General features: G+C 39.8%; 1 protein-coding gene across 2 annotated transcripts in view; it reads right to left on the bottom strand.

Annotated features, from left to right (window-relative positions):
- atp9b (ATPase phospholipid transporting 9B) overlaps nucleotides 1–18,983 on the bottom strand; it is a gene marked incomplete at its 5' end in the record, with an annotated part of 49,062 nt that extends 30,079 nt beyond the window's left edge. The window contains 10 exons of one of the 2 annotated variants that reach the window (XM_083925867.1): nucleotides 1,495–1,575; nucleotides 4,073–4,167; nucleotides 6,162–6,213; nucleotides 6,802–6,860; nucleotides 7,568–7,676; nucleotides 8,378–8,491; nucleotides 9,566–9,716; nucleotides 12,793–12,966; nucleotides 17,341–17,415; nucleotides 18,904–18,973. In XM_083925867.1, the coding sequence (XP_083781993.1) occupies nucleotides 1,495–1,575; nucleotides 4,073–4,167; nucleotides 6,162–6,213; nucleotides 6,802–6,860; nucleotides 7,568–7,676; nucleotides 8,378–8,491; nucleotides 9,566–9,716; nucleotides 12,793–12,966; nucleotides 17,341–17,348 (843 nt within the window). Of the gene's footprint in view, nucleotides 1–1,494; nucleotides 1,576–4,072; nucleotides 4,168–6,161; nucleotides 6,214–6,801; nucleotides 6,861–7,567; nucleotides 7,677–8,377; nucleotides 8,492–9,565; nucleotides 9,717–12,792; nucleotides 12,967–17,340; nucleotides 17,416–18,903 lie in introns of both variants that reach the window. The other variant, XM_083925866.1, reaches the window with a different exon arrangement.
- Nucleotides 18,984–19,686: the final 703 nt, after the last annotated feature.

The following is a 19,686-nucleotide window of genomic DNA, read 5'->3' as shown; positions in this document are numbered from 1 at the left end:
AGACAGTAAAAGACAATAAATATGTTTAACCAATAAATTATCTTCAAAAATAAAAAAAGGATTGATGTCTTGGGTTTCACTTTATGGTTGAATTCAAGGAAGATCCTAAAATGTGTCCCACCATTGAGCTGCTCTGGGCTCTCTTGTTTTACAGTATTTGTCATGAGGTCTACAAAATAATACGGCAATGACTTACATTTTCTGTTTAACCAGCTAGTTTTATGCGTTTTATTGGAGGACCGATATAATTAGTGATGCGTATATATACTGTAGTGGTGTTTTGGGTAGTTTTAACCAAACCAAACCCTTAAATCGCAAATGGAGATTGTTCATTTTGCTATTTTAGTCTCCGCTTTGTGCAAAAGACTCTGTCAAGGCAAACTAAATTTCCCTGAAAATAAACATTTTAGCTTTACAGAACTGAGGAAAACAAGTTCGGATAAAAAGTGCATACAGCCTGACCGGGATGGCCGGGCTCTGCTGTGCCATTAATTTCCACAAGCACCTGACACGGTTGTGCAGACCGTAGTAATACAGTGGTCCCTTTATCAATACTTTCACTAGATTTGGCGTGGCGATAGAGGCTCCTTTAAAAAAACAGTATAGAGAGTGCACGTAGATGAGATTTCAGTGATAAATAAGCCCCTGGAGAGCCTCTTGTTTCACCCTACCCCCCCCTGTTTTACCCTTCTCTCTTAAATAAAGACGAAAGCTGGAAATGGCTTGAGTCAGGAGTGCAGAGTCAAGGCTCCAGTTTCGGCTCAAATTGCCTGCCTGATATGATAATTATGATACCTAAGCACCCACATCCTGTCAATCTACTCAAACATGGGAAGAGGTGCATGAAAAATAAATGGCAGGTTACAGAGTGCTTGACCGCTCTGACATTGGCATCATAGTATGGCGTTCATAACTGCAGAGGGTCTCATTAAAGACCGCAGAAACAAAGCCACCATATCCGTCTCAAGGAAGAAAAAAACGGGGGAAAAAAAAAGAAACCCTCATAAATAGGTAAGTTCATTTGCTGCGGATCTGTGGGAACCCATTTTTTTCCCATCCTGCTCAGACTAAAAGCACACGCTATGCAAAGGAAGGCCGCGGAGGATGAATGAGCGGAGGAAGTGCTCGCTCACTAAGCCTGGTGTGTGGCCAAGAGTGAAGACGGGCCACAAAGCCTTCCTTTGTACTGGAGCTCTCCTCTCTGTGGGGGCTGCGCTAATCTGCTATTAATAAAAAAAAAAAGAAGAAAGAAAAAAAAAATCACTGAGCAACAAGCAAGACGGGATGGACGGAGCTGGAGCTGCGAGAACCTGCCTGTGATGTAAGAGGTACGCCTGCTGGAGATAACAACAGGCCCAGATGGACACACAAGCTCTCATTGTTGCCGCTTGTCGACACACTGCAGCGATACACATCTTCCATGTCAATCGGGTCTCTATTGAAAAACTCTGCGTGTGTTTAACGGGATATAAAAATGTCAACGAGTTACTGTACCCTTGTGAAGTTCCCCTCGAAGCTGTGGATATCCAGCTGAGGCTTCTGGGCGTAGACGTAGGCGCTGATGGAGAAGAGATCCTGAGACAAAGAGACACGGAAGAAAGAGACAAAATAAAGGATTCAGTATTAATAAATCAATATAGTCTTATCTAATTAACCCAGGTAATACTTTTAAACATGCCGTTTTTGTTTTCTTGTGAGGACAAACTGTGCCGTTTATGAGCTTTGCAACTTATGCACACATGCTCTCATGTTTGCAGTCTAGACATTAATGTTGATGATGTACAGACGGAGTGGAAACAGCCGGGCCACAGAAACAGGCTGTCACAGGAAGATCAGGCTGCCCAGGGAGGAAAAGAAAGACTAACTATACCCTGAGAAATATGAGGATTTGAGAGAGATTTTATTTGAAAAAGGGGCTGGGCGATATGGAGAAAATCAATTATCATGATATCTTTGAATAAATATCTCGATATTGCGACAATATTGTAGTATTGACCATTGGTTAGTTTGCACGGCCGCTGGATTCCTGCAATATCATAGGATCAGGTGGGAAACTGCAGGATCCCAAATCACAAGAAAATCCATTTTGTCAGGCTCCAAGTGATGCGTTTGTGTCCCGCAGCTAAATAACAACATATGTTGAGTTTACCTCCCCTATTTATGTGGGGAGAAAATCAACATGCAATATTAGCTGCAAATGATGTCGACTGTTACTATAAAACAAACAAGCTCTGTAGCAAATGTTTCTGATGATTACATTTGTAAAAGAGTGCAGCCTTGTGATTATCTGTTTAGTTTTCTTGTATAAAAGTTAATTATTCAAGAATATGAAGCTTTGGCAACGATGTAACTTGAACGTCAACGTCGTGACAATAAAGCTGATTTGCATGAAAATTCATCTGATATATTAGTTTGACGACATTATCTTAACTCTAAGCCCATTTAATACCAGAACATTCAGCGATTCTCATGTTCTCCAGTTGTTATTGAGACAATTGAGACAAAATTCTTCTAGAAAAAGATCCCAACAAGTAAGACTGCAGCCTTTGGCCCGTCAAGCACCCAACACCAGCTCTTTTTTTGGCCCCAAGTGGAAGAAAATTGATTGTAAATATTAAATTATTCAGGCAGGCAGCCTCTGCAGCAGCCATGCAACGCTCAGTCATGCTCAGATAGTGTTCTCCTGGTGAGAACACGGGCAGAGCGGTTAAAAGAGGAGCAGGCAAGATTATTTTACTGAACCCCCAATGGGGAGTAGTGTTGCTCCGGCATTTCACAGAAGAAAGCTCAGAGACGCAGAGACTCGTGATGCATTCAGAGAGATCAATGTGGCCGCTGAACAAACTGGACTCATTTAGTGATTTAGAGCAGCCACAAAGGAACAATAACACTTGAGTCTGAATACAGTCCGTCCTCTAAAGCTGTTGGTGGTTTTGAAACTAAATACAAAAATACATAATCATTTACTTGATCTTGTTACAGAGATATCGGTTTCTAACGTTATCGGTGTATTTGTTCGGATATGAAAACCTTTTTTATAACAGAACAGATCACGCAAAAAAACGATGCCTGGAGTGATTTAAATACGTATAGTGTCATAAACCTATTTATTCTTTATCTAAATGGTGAGCAATCAACTGATACTGAGCATAAATACTGATGTTTATTACGCTATTAACTTTATTTGTAATTATTTAAATGGTCAGCAATTGACTAAAACTGAAGATGTTTATTTTGGTATTTATTTTATTTGTATTTATTATTTTTTTTGTGTTCGATTCCAGAATTGGTCGATTGTATGTATAATGTAGAATAATCTTAGATATTCTTTAATAAAAGGTATATGTTTAGCAGTATTCTGAATTATATTGTTGCAAAATCAGCGCACAATCCACATAGAAAAGGTACATTTTTATTCCAGATCAAAAAATATATATATATGTGTGTAATCAGTGACTCGTTCTGTCTTAAATCAGTATTATTCATAAATATCCTATATCAGTTGGGTCCTACTATGCAGTACATACAGCATGACCTGACCCTTTAGTACTCAGGAACTGCAGACTTTGACTTTAATAATGTGAGGCAACATTCCTGCATGTGTAATCATCCATTTCTGCAACACAAGAGCATCAAACTGCTCAGTTTTCACTCCTTCTACAAGTTGAATTTGGGGGACATTCAGAATAAATAATCCTGAATTGAGGGATAACATTGTAAGCAGGTTGAATTGAGGCTAAAGTGAAGACAACGCTTGTTATCTTCATGTCTCCTGAAACCCAATACAGATGCCGCAGCTCAATCCTCAAATGACTTGCTGAAACTTTAATTCCCTGATCAAATTAAGTGGCAAAAAAAAACATCAACTCAACTCAAATCTTAAGTGTTGAGTGTCGCTTCGAGTTAAAAAGGAAGCTGCCGGTTCAGACTGTCCCCGCTGTCTGTCATCAGTGATTAGGTTTCCATCACAGCCGCACTACTTCATCTGATGAGCAATGCTCTTAGTGATAACGCTCATTCACAATCGGTGTGTTTGTTACCAGAGATTCGCTACATCGTAATGTATCCATACCCCCACTGCTGGCAGTCGTTGCGTGCAGCCGACGGCGACCTTCAGTTTCCAGTCCGTTTCTCCGTCCAGCTGATCAGTTCTGATGAAACAGGATCCTGAAAAAAAGGACAGAAATGCCATCATGGCTCTTGTGTCGTGTCGTACGTGGTTGGAGACAGCTTTGGCCACAAGTTACAGTCGCAGGATGTGACTCATTGCTCAAACGAAGCTTGGTAGAGCGCTGCGGGAGTGAGCGCTAAAACCCGGGAATAAGTTAGCATTTTTGAACTTCAGGTTCTCATCTCGAGGTCAACGGCTTTTTTGAATTTGGTTTTTGGTTAGATGCCTGAAATATGTTAAAAGTTTAAGGTGGTTTCACGTTTTGTTCTACAATATAAAATAAATTAGTGAATATTCCACTCTTTTTTTTTCCTTTATCTTGCTGAACAATTTGTTTAAATATCATAAACTTTTGTCTGTCAGAGTTTATTTTCTGCAATAATCCAAATGAAAAATCCCACTGACTTTTTGTCGAGGGGACCAGGACAACGGGTTGTCCTACAAAAAAACCTCATCCCTGCAGCTCTCAGAGAAACGTCAGTGTTAGTTACAGTAATATCTAATGTTTGCAAACAATAACCATATAAAATACTAATCATGCAACACCAAGCAAGCATCAAATATGCATTGATTTGATGCTACAGCTCAATGTGCTGCATTGATGAAGAGAATATTACAGCTTATGAATTAAACTTTTAATTTGAAAGAGGAACACTGTGTTTTTATCTTTTAAAAGTTGCACAGTCTCATTTTAAATCAAATACGAGGGTTTCTGGCTCTAACCGTCACCCTTCAAATTTCACACATAAAATTGAAATTTTATACGTATTTCAATAAAATTCAGGTTTTAATGTTTTAATGAATTTGAATGGAGTATGTGCTGTTGAGGAGGTTAAATGCAGCATATAATGCCACACATTGTCAGAAAATGTATATTAAACACATTTAGCTTATAAAATATGATGTTGCTGTGACAAACTGGCAGCACCAACAGCACAAGTGCATTATTGCCTGTAGCGCAAGCCCAGAGCATCTGTGGCTGTTGTGGACACCGCAGGGTCCGATAAACGTTGAGCAGTCGTGACCTGTATTGATCTGAGGCAATATTACATATGAAACTGATGGATGAGAGCAACTATTTGACAGAGAGGGTAAAGGGCAGCCATAAACCATCCCTGGAGGGTTAACTATGATGGAAAACATTCACACAAGGAGGATGATTCATGCCTTCCTTCTGCTGCAATGACGCTTCAGCACATCACACACCATCACCGAGATCTATGTGTGTGTGTGTGTGTGTGTGTAAGACAAAGTACGTGAGACTATGTGTGAAAGATAAATATGTGTAAAAGGGTGTGTGTAGGTGTGTGTAGGTGTGTGTGTGTGTGTAAGACAAAGTACATGAGACGATGTGTGAAAGATAAATATGTGTTTATGTGTGTGTGTGTGTGTGTGTGTGTGTGTGTGTGTGTGTGTGTGTGTGTGTGTGTGTGTGTGTGTGTGTGTGTGTGTGTGTGTGTGTGTGTGTGTGTGTGTGTGTGTGTGTGTGTGTGTGTGTGTGTGCGGAAGGCATAAAGACATCAACAACCCCCTTCCGAGCATATTGGCACATAAAAGATTGATGGAAATGATGTCCTCAGAACATTTCCTCCCGATGCCCCTTAGAAAGGAGCGCGGATCTGACGCAGCTCATTGATTAATTGGAATTTGCATCATCACTCACTAGAAGAATGTGACATAAATCATATGAATCACAGGCTGCATTGGAGATGATGTCAAAGGACTGGAAATGTGGGGGAAAAGTCCAATTTTTCACCCAGATGATCTCGATGCAGTCCGTTGAAGTGCCACAGGGCAAACACTGTCTATTTACTGTATTGACTGCGTTTACTATTCCATCTATTTCAATGATTTGTTAACGTTTCTCTGTTTTAATACCTTTATTAATCCAGGAGGACTTTTGCCGATCATGATTACATCTTTTCAGCACTGTCCTGCCACACATTGATAAAGTTACACCAACACCAACACCAACACTTTGCCCGCTCACCGTTTTTCTCTGACGTTCTCAGGAATATCATGTCTGCAGGAATCCTTTGGTTCTACAGAAGAAAGAAGAAAACAAATGGTGGTGTGTTACTGAACACTGTGGCAAGAGCCCTTTGAATCTTCCTGAATAATTAAACAAGGTCATTACCTTGACCGGAGGCTGAAGGAGAAACTGTTGTTTTTTTTTTAAAGTCTGTCTAACGCATACAGTAGAAATGGAAATGTAACTTTTCTAGGAGCAGCTACATTTCATGTTGACTGAGCTGAAGCCCAAGATCACATGCTTAACAGGTGAGTAAGTATCAAAGGTGCATCATCGGTTTCACAGTCGCAGTAAAGCAAAACTCTGATTAACACTGTTAACAAGTTATTCTATTGCCTTTAAAGTGGCTCGTCACCTGTTCAAAATCCCCCTTTTTCATCTTTGGGAGGTGAAGTGAATGTATACATTGATTATAATGAGGCCACTGCGAAATGTAGGTAATACATAAATCACTTACTTCTTACGTACACCTGAACTGTAGGCAAATAAACAGCTATTCACACATAAGTAAGTATTTGCAAGAGTAACAAACTGTCAAAAACAGATCTTTTAAATGAAGTACAAGAAAATAAATGTCCAGGAAACACTAAAGATTTACCTTATCAACGATGATCATGTCTCCAACTTGAATGTCTGAACTCTTCACTTGAATTTTACCTACAGAAAAAGAAAAGGTTGAGTGAAGACAACAGGCAGTAATGCTGAAGTCACTTCACATTTAAATGAAACCCTTAATTTCTGAGAAAAACTGTGATTTTTTAAATAGTTCTATGAAATACAAAGCAGATATTGATTCCTGGGCTAGGAAAATGATGCTGACCCTTAAAACCACAACCCACTTTTCGCTATAGCTTTTCTCTTTTTCGCTCACATTCCAACAGATTGATTACCTCCAGCGTGATAATGTAATACCCCTCTGTTTTCATCTCTGGTCAGAGGCACAGACAAAAACAATGGCACATAGGGTCACTCTCAATTATATTGCCTCAATATCCACCACGACCCTTCTTCATTCTGTGCTCACATGCACATGTAATGGTGTACATGCACATGAGCACGTGGAGTGTGAGAGCTACATCCTCAGTCCACGGTCACAGATACCACACAGGGGGATTTTACCACACATTCAACAAAGGGACAGATCTTAGATCATACGGCCTTGAGAAACCGGGAGAGAAAAATCAATGCAATTACAGCGAGAAGAATGACTTCTGTTACAAGTGTAGATCCAGTGGAGAGCAGTCTCTTAATTGCACGGGGGGAGCTTGACTATATACGCTGGAATATCCGTTATCATACTGTCAGCAAACAGTTACAGGCATGAGGAGGAGTGCGGATAGATTTCTGTCAGCCCTGTCACTAACCTCGCACTGTGAGCTTGCTGTAGAGCTGAGAGTTCATCTCCTTGTCCCGTTGGTACCGTCGCACTTCGTCCACCGCCTCTCGCACCATCGTAACGGTTAATACAAAACCCTGAGTGACGAAAGAGAACGGCAGAAAAGATCAGTAACACCGCGAGCGTTTATAAATCTTCAATAATACCAGAATCCATTAACGGAACATATAAACACAGGAAAGGTTTCTGTGTGTAAAAACTAGAATCACTTCTAACTGAGACTTAATTAATGGGATAAAAAGAAGACTATAAAGTCCCAAGTGTGTAAATATGGAGGTGAACCGTTTAGCTTTAGGTCTGCAATGAACAATTATTTTAATAATCAATCAAATCAAAAAATAACCTGCAGATTACTCGCTTGATTAATCGATTAATTGTTTCGCCTGTAAAGTGTAAAAAGTCACAGTTTTCTCCTATGGTCTCACCTGAATTTATGGTGGCACTTGGTTCCCCCCCCCTAGAGGATTGATAAAGTATTTCGTACAACACCAAACTACTCTCCAATATAGTGGGCGAGTAAGTGGGTCCTTGATTACTAATAAAGGAACCTTGAATGTCACAAAATCGTCACATTTGAATAACAGTGACTGACATGAGTATCATGAAATACTTAGGATCAACTAATCTATTAATCGACTAATCATTTCAGCTAGACCTGTCTTTTATTGCACACTGACATTTATTAATTGTAATAAAGACCACATCTACAAACACATACAAACACATGTGGCATAATCCCTAAAAGTCAATTAACGAGTGAAAACTGAAGTGCATTTACCAGAGGTGCCCAGTACGTGTACAAATATCCGATTTTCAGCGATGGCACAAACTGGGAACAGGCCACCACTAGAAAGTAGAGATTGAGGAAGAACTTGAACTGCTGGTAGAGAACCTGAGAGGGGAGCAGAAGAGGAGGATTCAGGGAGGTGAGCGAACATGTCATCAAGGTGAGTCAAAGACGACGGCAGCTGCCAGAGAAGACAAAGAGGATGCGGCAACAACAAAGCAGGGCTGGATGGGTTACTGTACACGTTCCAAGGTGGAATAAGATACATGTTAATGCTGTTAACTTTACATTAAGTTAATGGAAAGTCTTGACACTTTGAGAACTTCGGTTTGAAAATGGCGTTCAGGGTACGACTTTCACATGGTAACTCGGTACAATGTCAGTTTGCAGAACAAACAGCACGAGAAAAACTGTTCTGATAACGAATTAAGAAGTAAAACAGGCCGACTTTCTTAAATCACACACACCGATATTCCACCTGTGACTTACTGAGGGCTCTTTGCTAATGGGCTATCCATCAACAGGGATCCCTTAGCGTCCAATTCATCTAAGGTCAAATTTTGAATAATGTTTGCAATAATGAGAGTCGTGCGTCTCTTTGCAGATTATCAGAGACAATGGGATCAATGGAGGATGCTCGACAGTTAATGAACCCGCTGACCTTTAGGGAAAAATGCACACTGCTAAACTCAATTTGTGTGTATTTAATAATTCAAGGTGGAGGGAGGAAAACAGAGCCGTTTCGTTCACCATCGCGGGGAATATCTGCGTCTCTAACAGACAGTTGACATTTTATGGCCTGGGCCAAAGGCGCTCCTCTTAATCATGGAACCGTTTGGTTTTTAATAAGTAAGTCTGATGGATCTCTAATGTCCCCGACAGTTTAAAACCTGAACCCGGCCTAATGACAGAACAGTTAACAATTAGACCCAGTGCATGCTACTGTGCTTTATATTCTGTTAATCTGTGAAAAACCCGATACGTTTCAACTGGAGGGATGAATTGCTACTGTGGGGACTATAAAAGTTAATAAGAGTGGGAACATTGACTCAAACAGGCCATAACTTCTGCGTTCGGAACAAAGATCAAGAGCTTGAAATGTGAATTCTGTTACAGAAGCAAAGACGGTGGACTTAACGCAGGGCTTAGGTGCTTTTTGTTCTCTGAAATCAAACTCACCCCAGGCACAAAGGTGAAGATGTTGTACTTCTGGTTCTTGATGGCGTTTTTCGGGTACTTCTCCTCGCATTTCTCCGGGCAGCCGAGCCAAACCGTTCTGGCCTTCAGCTCCTTCTTCCTCCGACATATACGCGCCAGGCAGTCGCAGCAGCTGAGAGGAGAAGACGTCGATAAGATCCAGCGTGAAAACATTACACCGGCCACATGATACTAAAGACATGTATATAGGGCTGCAACTAAAAATCAATTCCATCATCAACTAGAGGGGCACAAAGAGACCTCAGACCTCCGCCAAGATCACGCCCCATCAATCGCAACGTTAACGAAAGTGAAAAATCATTTGTGCATCCGCCCTGTGATTCAGATCCCATTTAATGGGTTTAATCCTCTGCCCGTGCGACACATTTCTACTACGTTACATAAAGATCGAGATCGTAGTTTTTCTGTGATCCTGCTCACAAACAGACACGCATAATCTCCTCGGGGGAGGTCATTTATCCACAAATTACTTCCTTTATTAATTATTTGGTCTGAAAAGTTCAGAAATTGTGGAAAAATGCTCATCTTAGGGCGCACTCACACTGTCCTTCTGCACCAGGCCAAAAGAGGTTTTTCAGGTAGAGCCTAGTGCGTTTGACCAGTGTGAGTGCAACCGCTCCGCACCTAGCTGCAGCCAGTTGGCCGTCCACAGCCCGTTTGAGAGAGGTGGGCTTTTGTAGAGCGCATTTGCACATGTACGAGCACGAGTGTGCGCACGTGTACGAGCACGACGTCTGTGGCGGCTCTCACGTCATTTTATGTGCGCCTGCTCGGACATAGAAAAAAAAAAAAACGGACCATGCGCGGACATTTAACAACAACAACAATGGTGGCGAAAGGTTCACGTTGGTGTGATGCGGAGGTGGAGTGTTTACTGCAGATTTGGGCGGATGAAAATATTTAAAAACAGTCGGACAAGACGCACAAAAAGACAAAAAAGGCGTGATGACGTATGGACAGGCAAGAAGCATTTGCGCGAGGCCCAGGTAGTGTGAGTACAAACGGGCTGGCCAGCGGGGGGAGAGGGAGGTGGGGACAAGTACCCTAAAGCCCGGGGCACGGTACGGACACACAGTGTGAGTGCGCCCTAAATTTCTTAAACCCAAGTGAAGTCTTTAAACTGCTTGTTTAAATGCAACCAACAGCCTAAAACACACAGAGATTTCATTAACGATCACATAAAGCACAAAAAAGCAGCCAATCCTAAAAATTAAGAAACTAATTAGGAACTACGTTTTTGCTTCGTACCGATAGACTTGTCGTTAAACTGACTAATCGTTTCAGCTCTAAATTGTAAAGCAGGTTGTGTCCTACGCTCTCAGACACACTGAAAAAGTATCTGAGATTTTACCGAGTCATTTACGAGGCTGTAGGCACAGGCTGATTTTGACACCTGACAAAACGTAAGAATGAAAGTAGCACAGCGTACGTATCACACATCGAGAAATAAAACGTGTTCAGTTAAAATTATGATTAATAAAAGAAGCATACAGGTAAATAAAATCCCTCTAAATTCACTGACTTCCACTGGAAAAGACGCAGATCTACTTTTGTAATCATACCTTTGACTTTTGCATCACTGTTGGTTTTTTTACAGGTGTCAATATTAATTAGATCTTCAAGACTTCCTTTGACATAATTTTATAAATAAATATTTTGCTTAGAGCACTTTAAACGTGTGTGTGTGTGTGTGTGTGTGTGTGTGTGTGTGTGTGTGTGTGTGTGTGTGTGTGTGTGTGTGTGTGTGTGTGTGTGTGTGTGTGTGTGTGCGCACAAACAGAATATGATACACACTTGTTCTTGTTGGTTTTCCCTCGTGTCTCTAACCTTTTCTATGTACCTATGTTATTATTGTGATATTATCAAAGTTGGAGGAAGAAATTGATTTATGACATTTACTTTTTAAAAAGTATTTGACTTTCCATCAACCTGCTAATGACTACGTCGGGGCTTATCTGGCATATCTAATATGAAACGCAAACAGAGGTGTAGTGTGGGGGTAAATTACAATGAGAGCAGCTCGATGTGAGCGCGACCTAAACTGGCACCTAGGGGGGAACGAGGGGAGAGTGTCAGTGTATACCGTCATGCTGATCGACTTGGCTTTTCCACTTTTTAAGCAAGTTGGCAAAACGTGAAACTAAATAAATCAACTCTGGTAAAAAGTCTTGTTTGTCTTGGCGCTGGCGTTCTCGGTCTCTGTGCGCTCCAAGTCCAGTTTCATAAGAGCGATTATTTGAGCAAATGAATGCTATTTAAATAATATGCCATTTGAACAGTCGGGGCTTATTCAGCGTGAATTATTTGTGTTTTATAATCCCACACTAAACACACATAAAATTACTGGAAAGCATCAAACTGGTCAGCTGTGAAAAATCCGATTTGTTCATTAGTGGGGGGATGGGGAGGGGAGGGGGGGGGGGATCAATATGCAGCTTCAACTGGAGACTAACAACGAAACGGCACAGAAAAGTGAATATCCTATAAATTTCCTACATCAGTAAATGTTACTTTTTGGGCTCTGAAGTGTTGCACAAACATTTATTTATAAATGTTACACTTTATTGTTCGGGCATAAACAAACACGCCTCTCTAAAAGGAGCATCTTTAGAGGGCAAAACCTGTCAAATTAATCATTAGCTGGATAAACCGCACCGTTGTGTTTGACCAGAAAATCTTTTTTGACTGATGGTGCGCATCGAGGAACTCGACCAAAAACATGCCCTTATCCTCTCTTTGCACTTCATGCACAACTACCGATGCGTTTGAAATCCAAACTGATCATCAAGAGCGTACTTACTGACATTATACACTACACGTACATTTACAGAATGACAAAGGTGACGACTTTTAGACTGGTTAAAGGTCCAAATGGAAGAACAACGACTCTAATCTAAGACGGAAAATGACCTGACTTTGCAGTGCAGCAGAGGAATTTATCTATGTTTAAGCAGGAATACTGGATATGTGTGCGTATTTCTCAGAAAACATCACACCTCATTCTTGGACAACCATTAACATCAACTACACAATAACACGTGAGCATACCCTGTGGCCTTTATGTTAAGAAATCTCTTATAGATAGGCTGCAAAATATAAATCTTACACAAGTACTGTAGTGTAATAATATTAGGGATGGAAACGGCACTGATTTCCCCATTCGTTTCTATTTCTTACTGTAGCAGTACCTGCCACAGAGGACCTTCCACCCTCCGAGGAGGAACCAGCCGAGGCCTCTCTGTCTGTGATTGACTCTGGCCCGGGGCAGCGTCTGGTAGTCGCTCTCGTCATTCTCAAAGCCTTCTTCCGACATCATCAGAGGCATCTCGTCCAGGTTAGAGGGCTCATCTTCTAGAGAGTATCTGTGAGGACAGAGTACAGTCACATATACAGGAAGTGAACATGGATTGTGTTTCACTGTTCTGAATGAGGAATGATAACATTTGTGTAAAGGGGCAGTTACAGTAGGGACACCGTTCCAGCCTTGTGCATTTAAGAGGTCACCATATTCGGCTGTTAAGTCGTGACGTAACGCCCTTTCAAAATATGATTTCCGGGTCCAAGCAGGTCGAAGCCCTGTATTTCTTCCACAACGCAGTGCCGTGTTCCCCCTTGTTTGAACAGATCTGAGTTTTTATAAAAGCAACGTAATTGTCATTTTACCTCTTTCTTATGGATGAAAAAGGTGTTTAACTATCGGAAGAGGTGATTGTAATTGTTCACGTTAGGCCGTTGTTGTCTGTTTTGTTTCAACGGAGCGTTTGGATCTGGAAGTCTTATTTTGAAAGGGCGTCACGTCAGACTTAACAGCCGGATTCACTTGAGGTGAAGGAAGGTAACGCATCCAAACAGATATTCAACCATGATGATCCAGTTAAAATGTAACAAACACTAGCGCCGTGTTTCCACTTAACTGGTACGGCTCTGCTCAACTCACAATTTTGGTACCAGTACTTTCGTCTATTCGTTTTCCATTGTGGATAGTCCACCCTCGGTGTAGGCGGGATTCTCAGCTGACTGCCATGGCAATGCCGTGTAAAACTGACAAACTGACATAATCATCAACGCAACATTCACTGGACTTCCCTTTCATTGGGATGTCAGTACTTTGTAAATTGAACAGTGTACTGTTGCGGGCTGCCATTTAGTTTAATAATGTTTTTCCTCAGAGATTGTGATAAATAAAAAAATAAAAACTTTCCAATTGACTGCAGTTCATCAATCAACAGTTTATGTTTGATCTTTTAGTAGGATCTTTTTATAATAAAAATATCTGTTTCCTTACCAAATGCAACGTTATGTGATTTCAGTGTATTTTATTGCCATTTTAGAAGTTTTAGGATTATTGGGATGTTATTGTGAATTGTGATTATTTTGGCCAGGATGATCCGGTGCCTAGTGGAGTGAATAAAAAACTATGGCCACAATCGACGGAAGCTTGGCTATTTAAAAAAAGGATTCGTGCACGATGTCCGGAGTCCTGCTACTAACGATTCTCTTTTACCAATCTGGTCAGTGGGAAACGTCACTCGGTGGTCTGAGTCGTTTCAGCTCAACCTTTTTGTATCGGCTTGCTTGGATCCGTGACCAAGGCCCAAAAAAAGAACCAGGTAAAGTCAAGTCGAGCCGTATCATTCAGTGGAAAAACTGCATTAGTTACAGGAAGGACTATACACTCTGCACTCTATTCATTACGAGAAAATCCTCTTTTAATCCATGTGGAAGCTGAATTAACATGATCTTCAGGCTGCGTGGACAAACTATTTTATAGCGGGTTGACTGTCAAGATTTAAGAATGAGAGAATGCTCCATGGATCCAGATGTGCAAAATCAAAGATTAAAGCTAGTTAGAGTATTCGGCCCACTTCCTCCATCATTACGTACTGTAGAGTGTGTCTCCTTTTCACATTATACAGTAAAAGCGCACTGGAAACACTATTGAGAAGCACGTTTGTTATACGTTTATGTAAAAAAGTGAAAGGCTTCATATTGAAACACAGCTAAATGTGACAGATGTGCTGTAGAATGCAATGAGTATTAGATACCAAAGGGGAGATCCGGTTCACTATGAAGTCAAGGCTATTCCTCACCCTCTTTAAACACCAGCAACCACATTGACACCTGGCATATTAGTGCGCACGCACGCACACACGCACACACGCTGAGCTTAAAAATACACTACAGCATTATACTGTATTTTCTGAGGAAATTAAATACCTGTAGTTTGTTATCTGCAGAATGAAGCAGACTAACTTTAATTTATACCTGATATATTTCTATAAGCAATATTATAAGACCATCACTAAGTACATGCTCGCAAGTGTGCCGAGTAAGGTATCAGTCTCCAATACGTGACCGCTTTCGTTACAGCAACCGCTTGTTAAATGAAAAACCCCACTCCGACATAGAGGAAAGATATCGTAGATTACGAAGTCTGGGGCTTGAAACGTCACTACTTACAGTACGCTGTACAATATTAACATCATTCTAATGAGAGCTAGTGCATGTGTGGCTCTATTTGTTTCTCTACTGTATTACTTTGATGCAGCATCCATTGGGCACGAGGGATTTGCTCCTTTATCGTTTCTTATTGACCTTTTTCTTTCTGAGCCGATCACTTCTCTTGCTTTTGTAAAGCCCGGTGCGAGAGTCTGAGAATGTGATTACTGCAGGTGTTGACACTCGCTGAATATTTGCTGATGAACGTTTTTTGTGAGGTTGAGAAATATAAAAATAACTCCCTATTTTTAAATGTACAAAGACTTCTGTGAGAGCCGATTCACAACACAACACATGAAACATAATAACGGAACAAAAGTGGTTCACTCACATCACTGCACTCAATCTAAATTATGGATTTAATTACATTTTTCATTTCATTCAACTGCATGCAAATGCACAATTCTGAGGAGGTTTGAGTCAGTGTACGTTAAACTTTATTTTCAGACTTCTAAAAAGGAAAACATAATAAATACAGAAAGTATTTTTGGGTGAAGGCTCTATTTAGAAAGACGGCCCAAATAATAATAAATAAATAATAAATAGTAATACAAAAAGTCTGGGATAAAAGCAGGCTTAAAGGTAACTGTGCTACACATGAATGAGTGTCTTGCAAATACAAGAAGAATGTGAACAGGCGTAAGGAGCTTGAGATCAAGCATCCAGACTAGTTCATACGGATGCAGTCATTCAGAGCTGCTCATCATGCCAAAATAAAACATGCAGACGTTGGTGCAGCTTGACTTTCTGTTTTAGCTGAGAGATCCGGAAACTTTAGTTAACAGAGCAGAGAGATAATGATACCCTTGTTATTAGGTGGACTTTCACTCCTAAAAGCACGTATCTATCCTTGCACCCGTTGCGCCAGTGTGGACTGTGACAAGTATGGACCTGCACCGCCATTATTCAAGCAAGTACTGGGTGGTTTGTGGATTCCCAGTTCTTATTTCTCTTCATTATCTCACTACATCATGTGATATATCCTGAACTATGCAACATGTTTCACCCCAGTCCAGTCAAATTTTACTTGCTCTGTAATGCTACATACAGCACAGATCTCAGCTGTACAACTATAACAATAACAATTGTCATTTCAAGCTGAAATGAAAGATGAAGTGAAACAAAATTATATTTCTTTCTTAAGCTTAATTCACTCTGTATGAACTGCCAAGACTATGGCCCTCATCCAGCCAAACCTGCTCCCTTCTGACCCTCTTTCCTGCTGGTCTAGAACGAAGAAGTACATGACTTCAGGTGGGTTGATGTGGTTACCACATAAATCTAAAAGTGTTGGAAAATAGCAAAAGATAACAGCAAAACTCTAATTTTGTATTCTCTCAAACCGAGTGTTGGGCAGACGTCAAGACAAGAGAAAGGTTAACTGAAAAGTTTGCCAAAAAAAGCAAAGATTTACACCTAAACATGAGGAGTCTTCACAACAAAGACGACTTTTTAAGGACAGCTACTGTAGACTAAAAAGGGATTACAGAAATTCAGTACTTAAGAAAAACATTAATGCCAAAACTGATCAACTCTTGAGGCTTGAACCTTGGAAATCACTGTTCTTGAGACAACCCCGAACATTTCATCATGTTTCGTGTTTTGTTTACGCACTGTTGGGACTTGAGGTACGTAAATAACCACCGTGTTTGTTGCTATAGGACTCCCACGTCTGATAATATAAGTATTCAACTCCAAATCCAGTGAAAACGTGGGCTGGTTTGTAAAAAGGTTTGCAGCACAAGCGTTGCAGCCAACAGTTGCTCTCTGTGTCGGTAGAGCTGAACGTGTGATATCAAAGATCTTTCATTAAATCTGTACTAGAATACAACTTGTATTCTGTGACATCTATGCAGCATTAATACACAATGTAATACACAATGGTATTTGGACACATATTTTACTTTTAACAAACATTGCACCTCAGGAAACTTGGACATTGCACTAGTCTAGTTGTGGTTTTAGCTGAGCCAGCAGTCACACCTTCACAGTGAGGTCACATCACATGAATGTTATTATGAGACTGAGAGGAAGGGAAACAGTCAGGCAGAGGTGTTGTGTGACTCATAATCTCAGTTTAAATGTGAGGTATATTAACATCATAACTCAGGAGGAACTGTTAAATGCAAAGCCAATTGTGGTATAAACACATTTGTGGTGGGCTGCCAATTCAAATGTTTCACTTATACAGTTCAAAACAATCAGTCACAACCTACGACTCGGTCTAAATGAAGTACCTGGTCATGGGACTAGTTCACTTCCTGTCCATCATTCCTGACCCTGATGGCTTTATTAGCTCATCCTCGTCCAGTCTGAAAAATGAACAACCTGGTGAATGACGGCCGAAACACTTTTATAACATGTGACGAACAGGAAAGTAACTAAGTACATTTACTCAAGTACTCTACTCAAGTACAATTTTGAGGTTTTGAGTAATTCCATTTTAATCGACTTTATACTTTTACTCCACTACATTTATTTGGCAACTTTAGTTACTTTAGAGATTAAGATTATTAAACAAAATATCATCAACAAAGGAAATACACAGCAGTATTTAACCCTCCTGTTATCCTTGGGGTTAATTTGACCCCGTTCAATGTTTAACGTCTCTAAATACACGGTTGATGTCATTTTTTTGCTTTATATTTATGACTTTTGATAATTTTATGGGGACAACTGGAAAACCCAAAATTGGCCTGATTATATGTTTTCATTTTCATCAAACATACTTTTCTAATCGGTGCTCCTGTTTGTCAATTTGATCATTTTAATCATATAATCATTATTAGTAGTAGTAGTAGTATTAGTATTATATTATCATTATTATTATTATTATCTATTTTACAATTCAAATATTTAGAAATGTTTGAAATAGTTTGTTTTTCCTGAGGTCAAATTGACCCTGTATGTAATCATGCTAGTGTGCTACTGTCCTTGATAATGGAAATTGCTTTCATTATTTTACAGTTATTTTTAATAACACATCACTACTAATGAATTATATACTTACAGTACTTTAAAACACACAAACAAATACCCCTCAATCCAATTTTAGATCAATCTGTAAGATTTTTTTTTTTTTTTAAATAAATATACAAAAAAACTTGAGTAACAACTTTGATTATGATCATTTTCTCTATGTTTAAATTGCTCAGGTCAAATTGTTGATAGTAAAATTTGAGGGTAACATAACATTTTATAAAGTACATAAAAAAATGAACCCCACCTTTACCCGCTGCAACAGTTAAAGTGATATTTACATTAATCTATTAATAATTATGATCTAATGTTGTGAAAATGGGTCATTCTGCATGATGAATACTTTTTCTACATTAAGTAACAGTGAATGCAGGACGTTTGTTTGTAACAGAGTATTTCTACAGTGTGTTATTCATACTTTAAAGTAGAAAACCTGAGTATTTCTTCCAAACACTTGGTTAAAACACAGACAAACAAGCTGTCATGTGACTTTAATTTAAATACCAGGAGGGGACTGAGCAACATACATCCGTCTATGACTAAAGCTCATATAGAGTTTGTGGTTTTGGACTAAAAAGGCAGATTAAATATGATAATAATACGGATTTTTAGCTTTATGGAAGATGGTTTCAGCTGTCAAATGCGAAAATGCGAAGTAGCTGTCAGCAGCAGTTTTAGCAACACAAGCTAACAGCCACAACCCGGACACAAACACGCACTTTCGGGGGGAAAGCAGAGGCGGTAAAATGATTTTTAGACAAACGGGTGTTTCTTTAGTACATAAACTGAAGAAACAACCCATGTGGCCCCTTCCTTCGTACCTTGAAAGTCTGACTGCTTTGCAATGCGGGATTCTTCTCGAGTTCTTCCGTAGCGGGTTTAACGGGATGCTGTCAGCCATCTTGGCTGGGGCCGTACACGTCATGACGTCAGGTTAAAAAAACCGTTAGGATTTTATGCTACGTTCACTAGCTGGGCAGAAATGTCGTAAACATAATGCTCACGACCAAAATGAAGTACTGTGATGCTGAGCTTAAATCGCATTAAGGACTTTATATTTTTTATCCGTTATCCTGTTGTTTTCAAATTAACTATTGTTGTTGTTGTTGTTTTGTTCACTAAAATCAAGGCATAATAAACAAATAATTGTTTTTAAACCTCTTGTTTTACTCTGTAGCACTTTTGGATCGGTTTTTAACATTGGAAATGCTATGCAAATACAATGGTTTATTGCTTAAATTATAAAAATAATGATAATGATAGCTTATCATTATTATTATTATTAAAGAATGTGTATTTTTACCCCAGGAAATAACCTGTTTGAACGCAATAATATGGAGTCTCCGCTTTCCGAGGAAGCCCCGAAGGCAGCATAATGACCCGGTGGAGATGTGGTTGAAAGCTCCGTAAAAACTAACAAGTGATGGTTTTTACACAGATATAAGTAAACAAATAATTCCCTAAACCACCCCATTTTTATCAGCAAGTCTAAATTTGACCACTTTGTCTTACTTTGTTTATTTTTCATTCATAAGCACGAGATAATACTCCAGATAAATCTGCTTAATGAGTTTTTTAATCGATGTTTCTCCCAAACAACCATT

This window comes from Echiichthys vipera (assembly GCF_963691815.1).
Source record: "Echiichthys vipera genome assembly, chromosome: 13".
Classification (NCBI taxonomy): domain Eukaryota; kingdom Metazoa; phylum Chordata; class Actinopteri; order Perciformes; family Trachinidae; genus Echiichthys; species Echiichthys vipera.
Note: the sequence above shows the minus strand (reverse complement) of the source record. Positions and strands in the feature narration are given on the sequence as shown.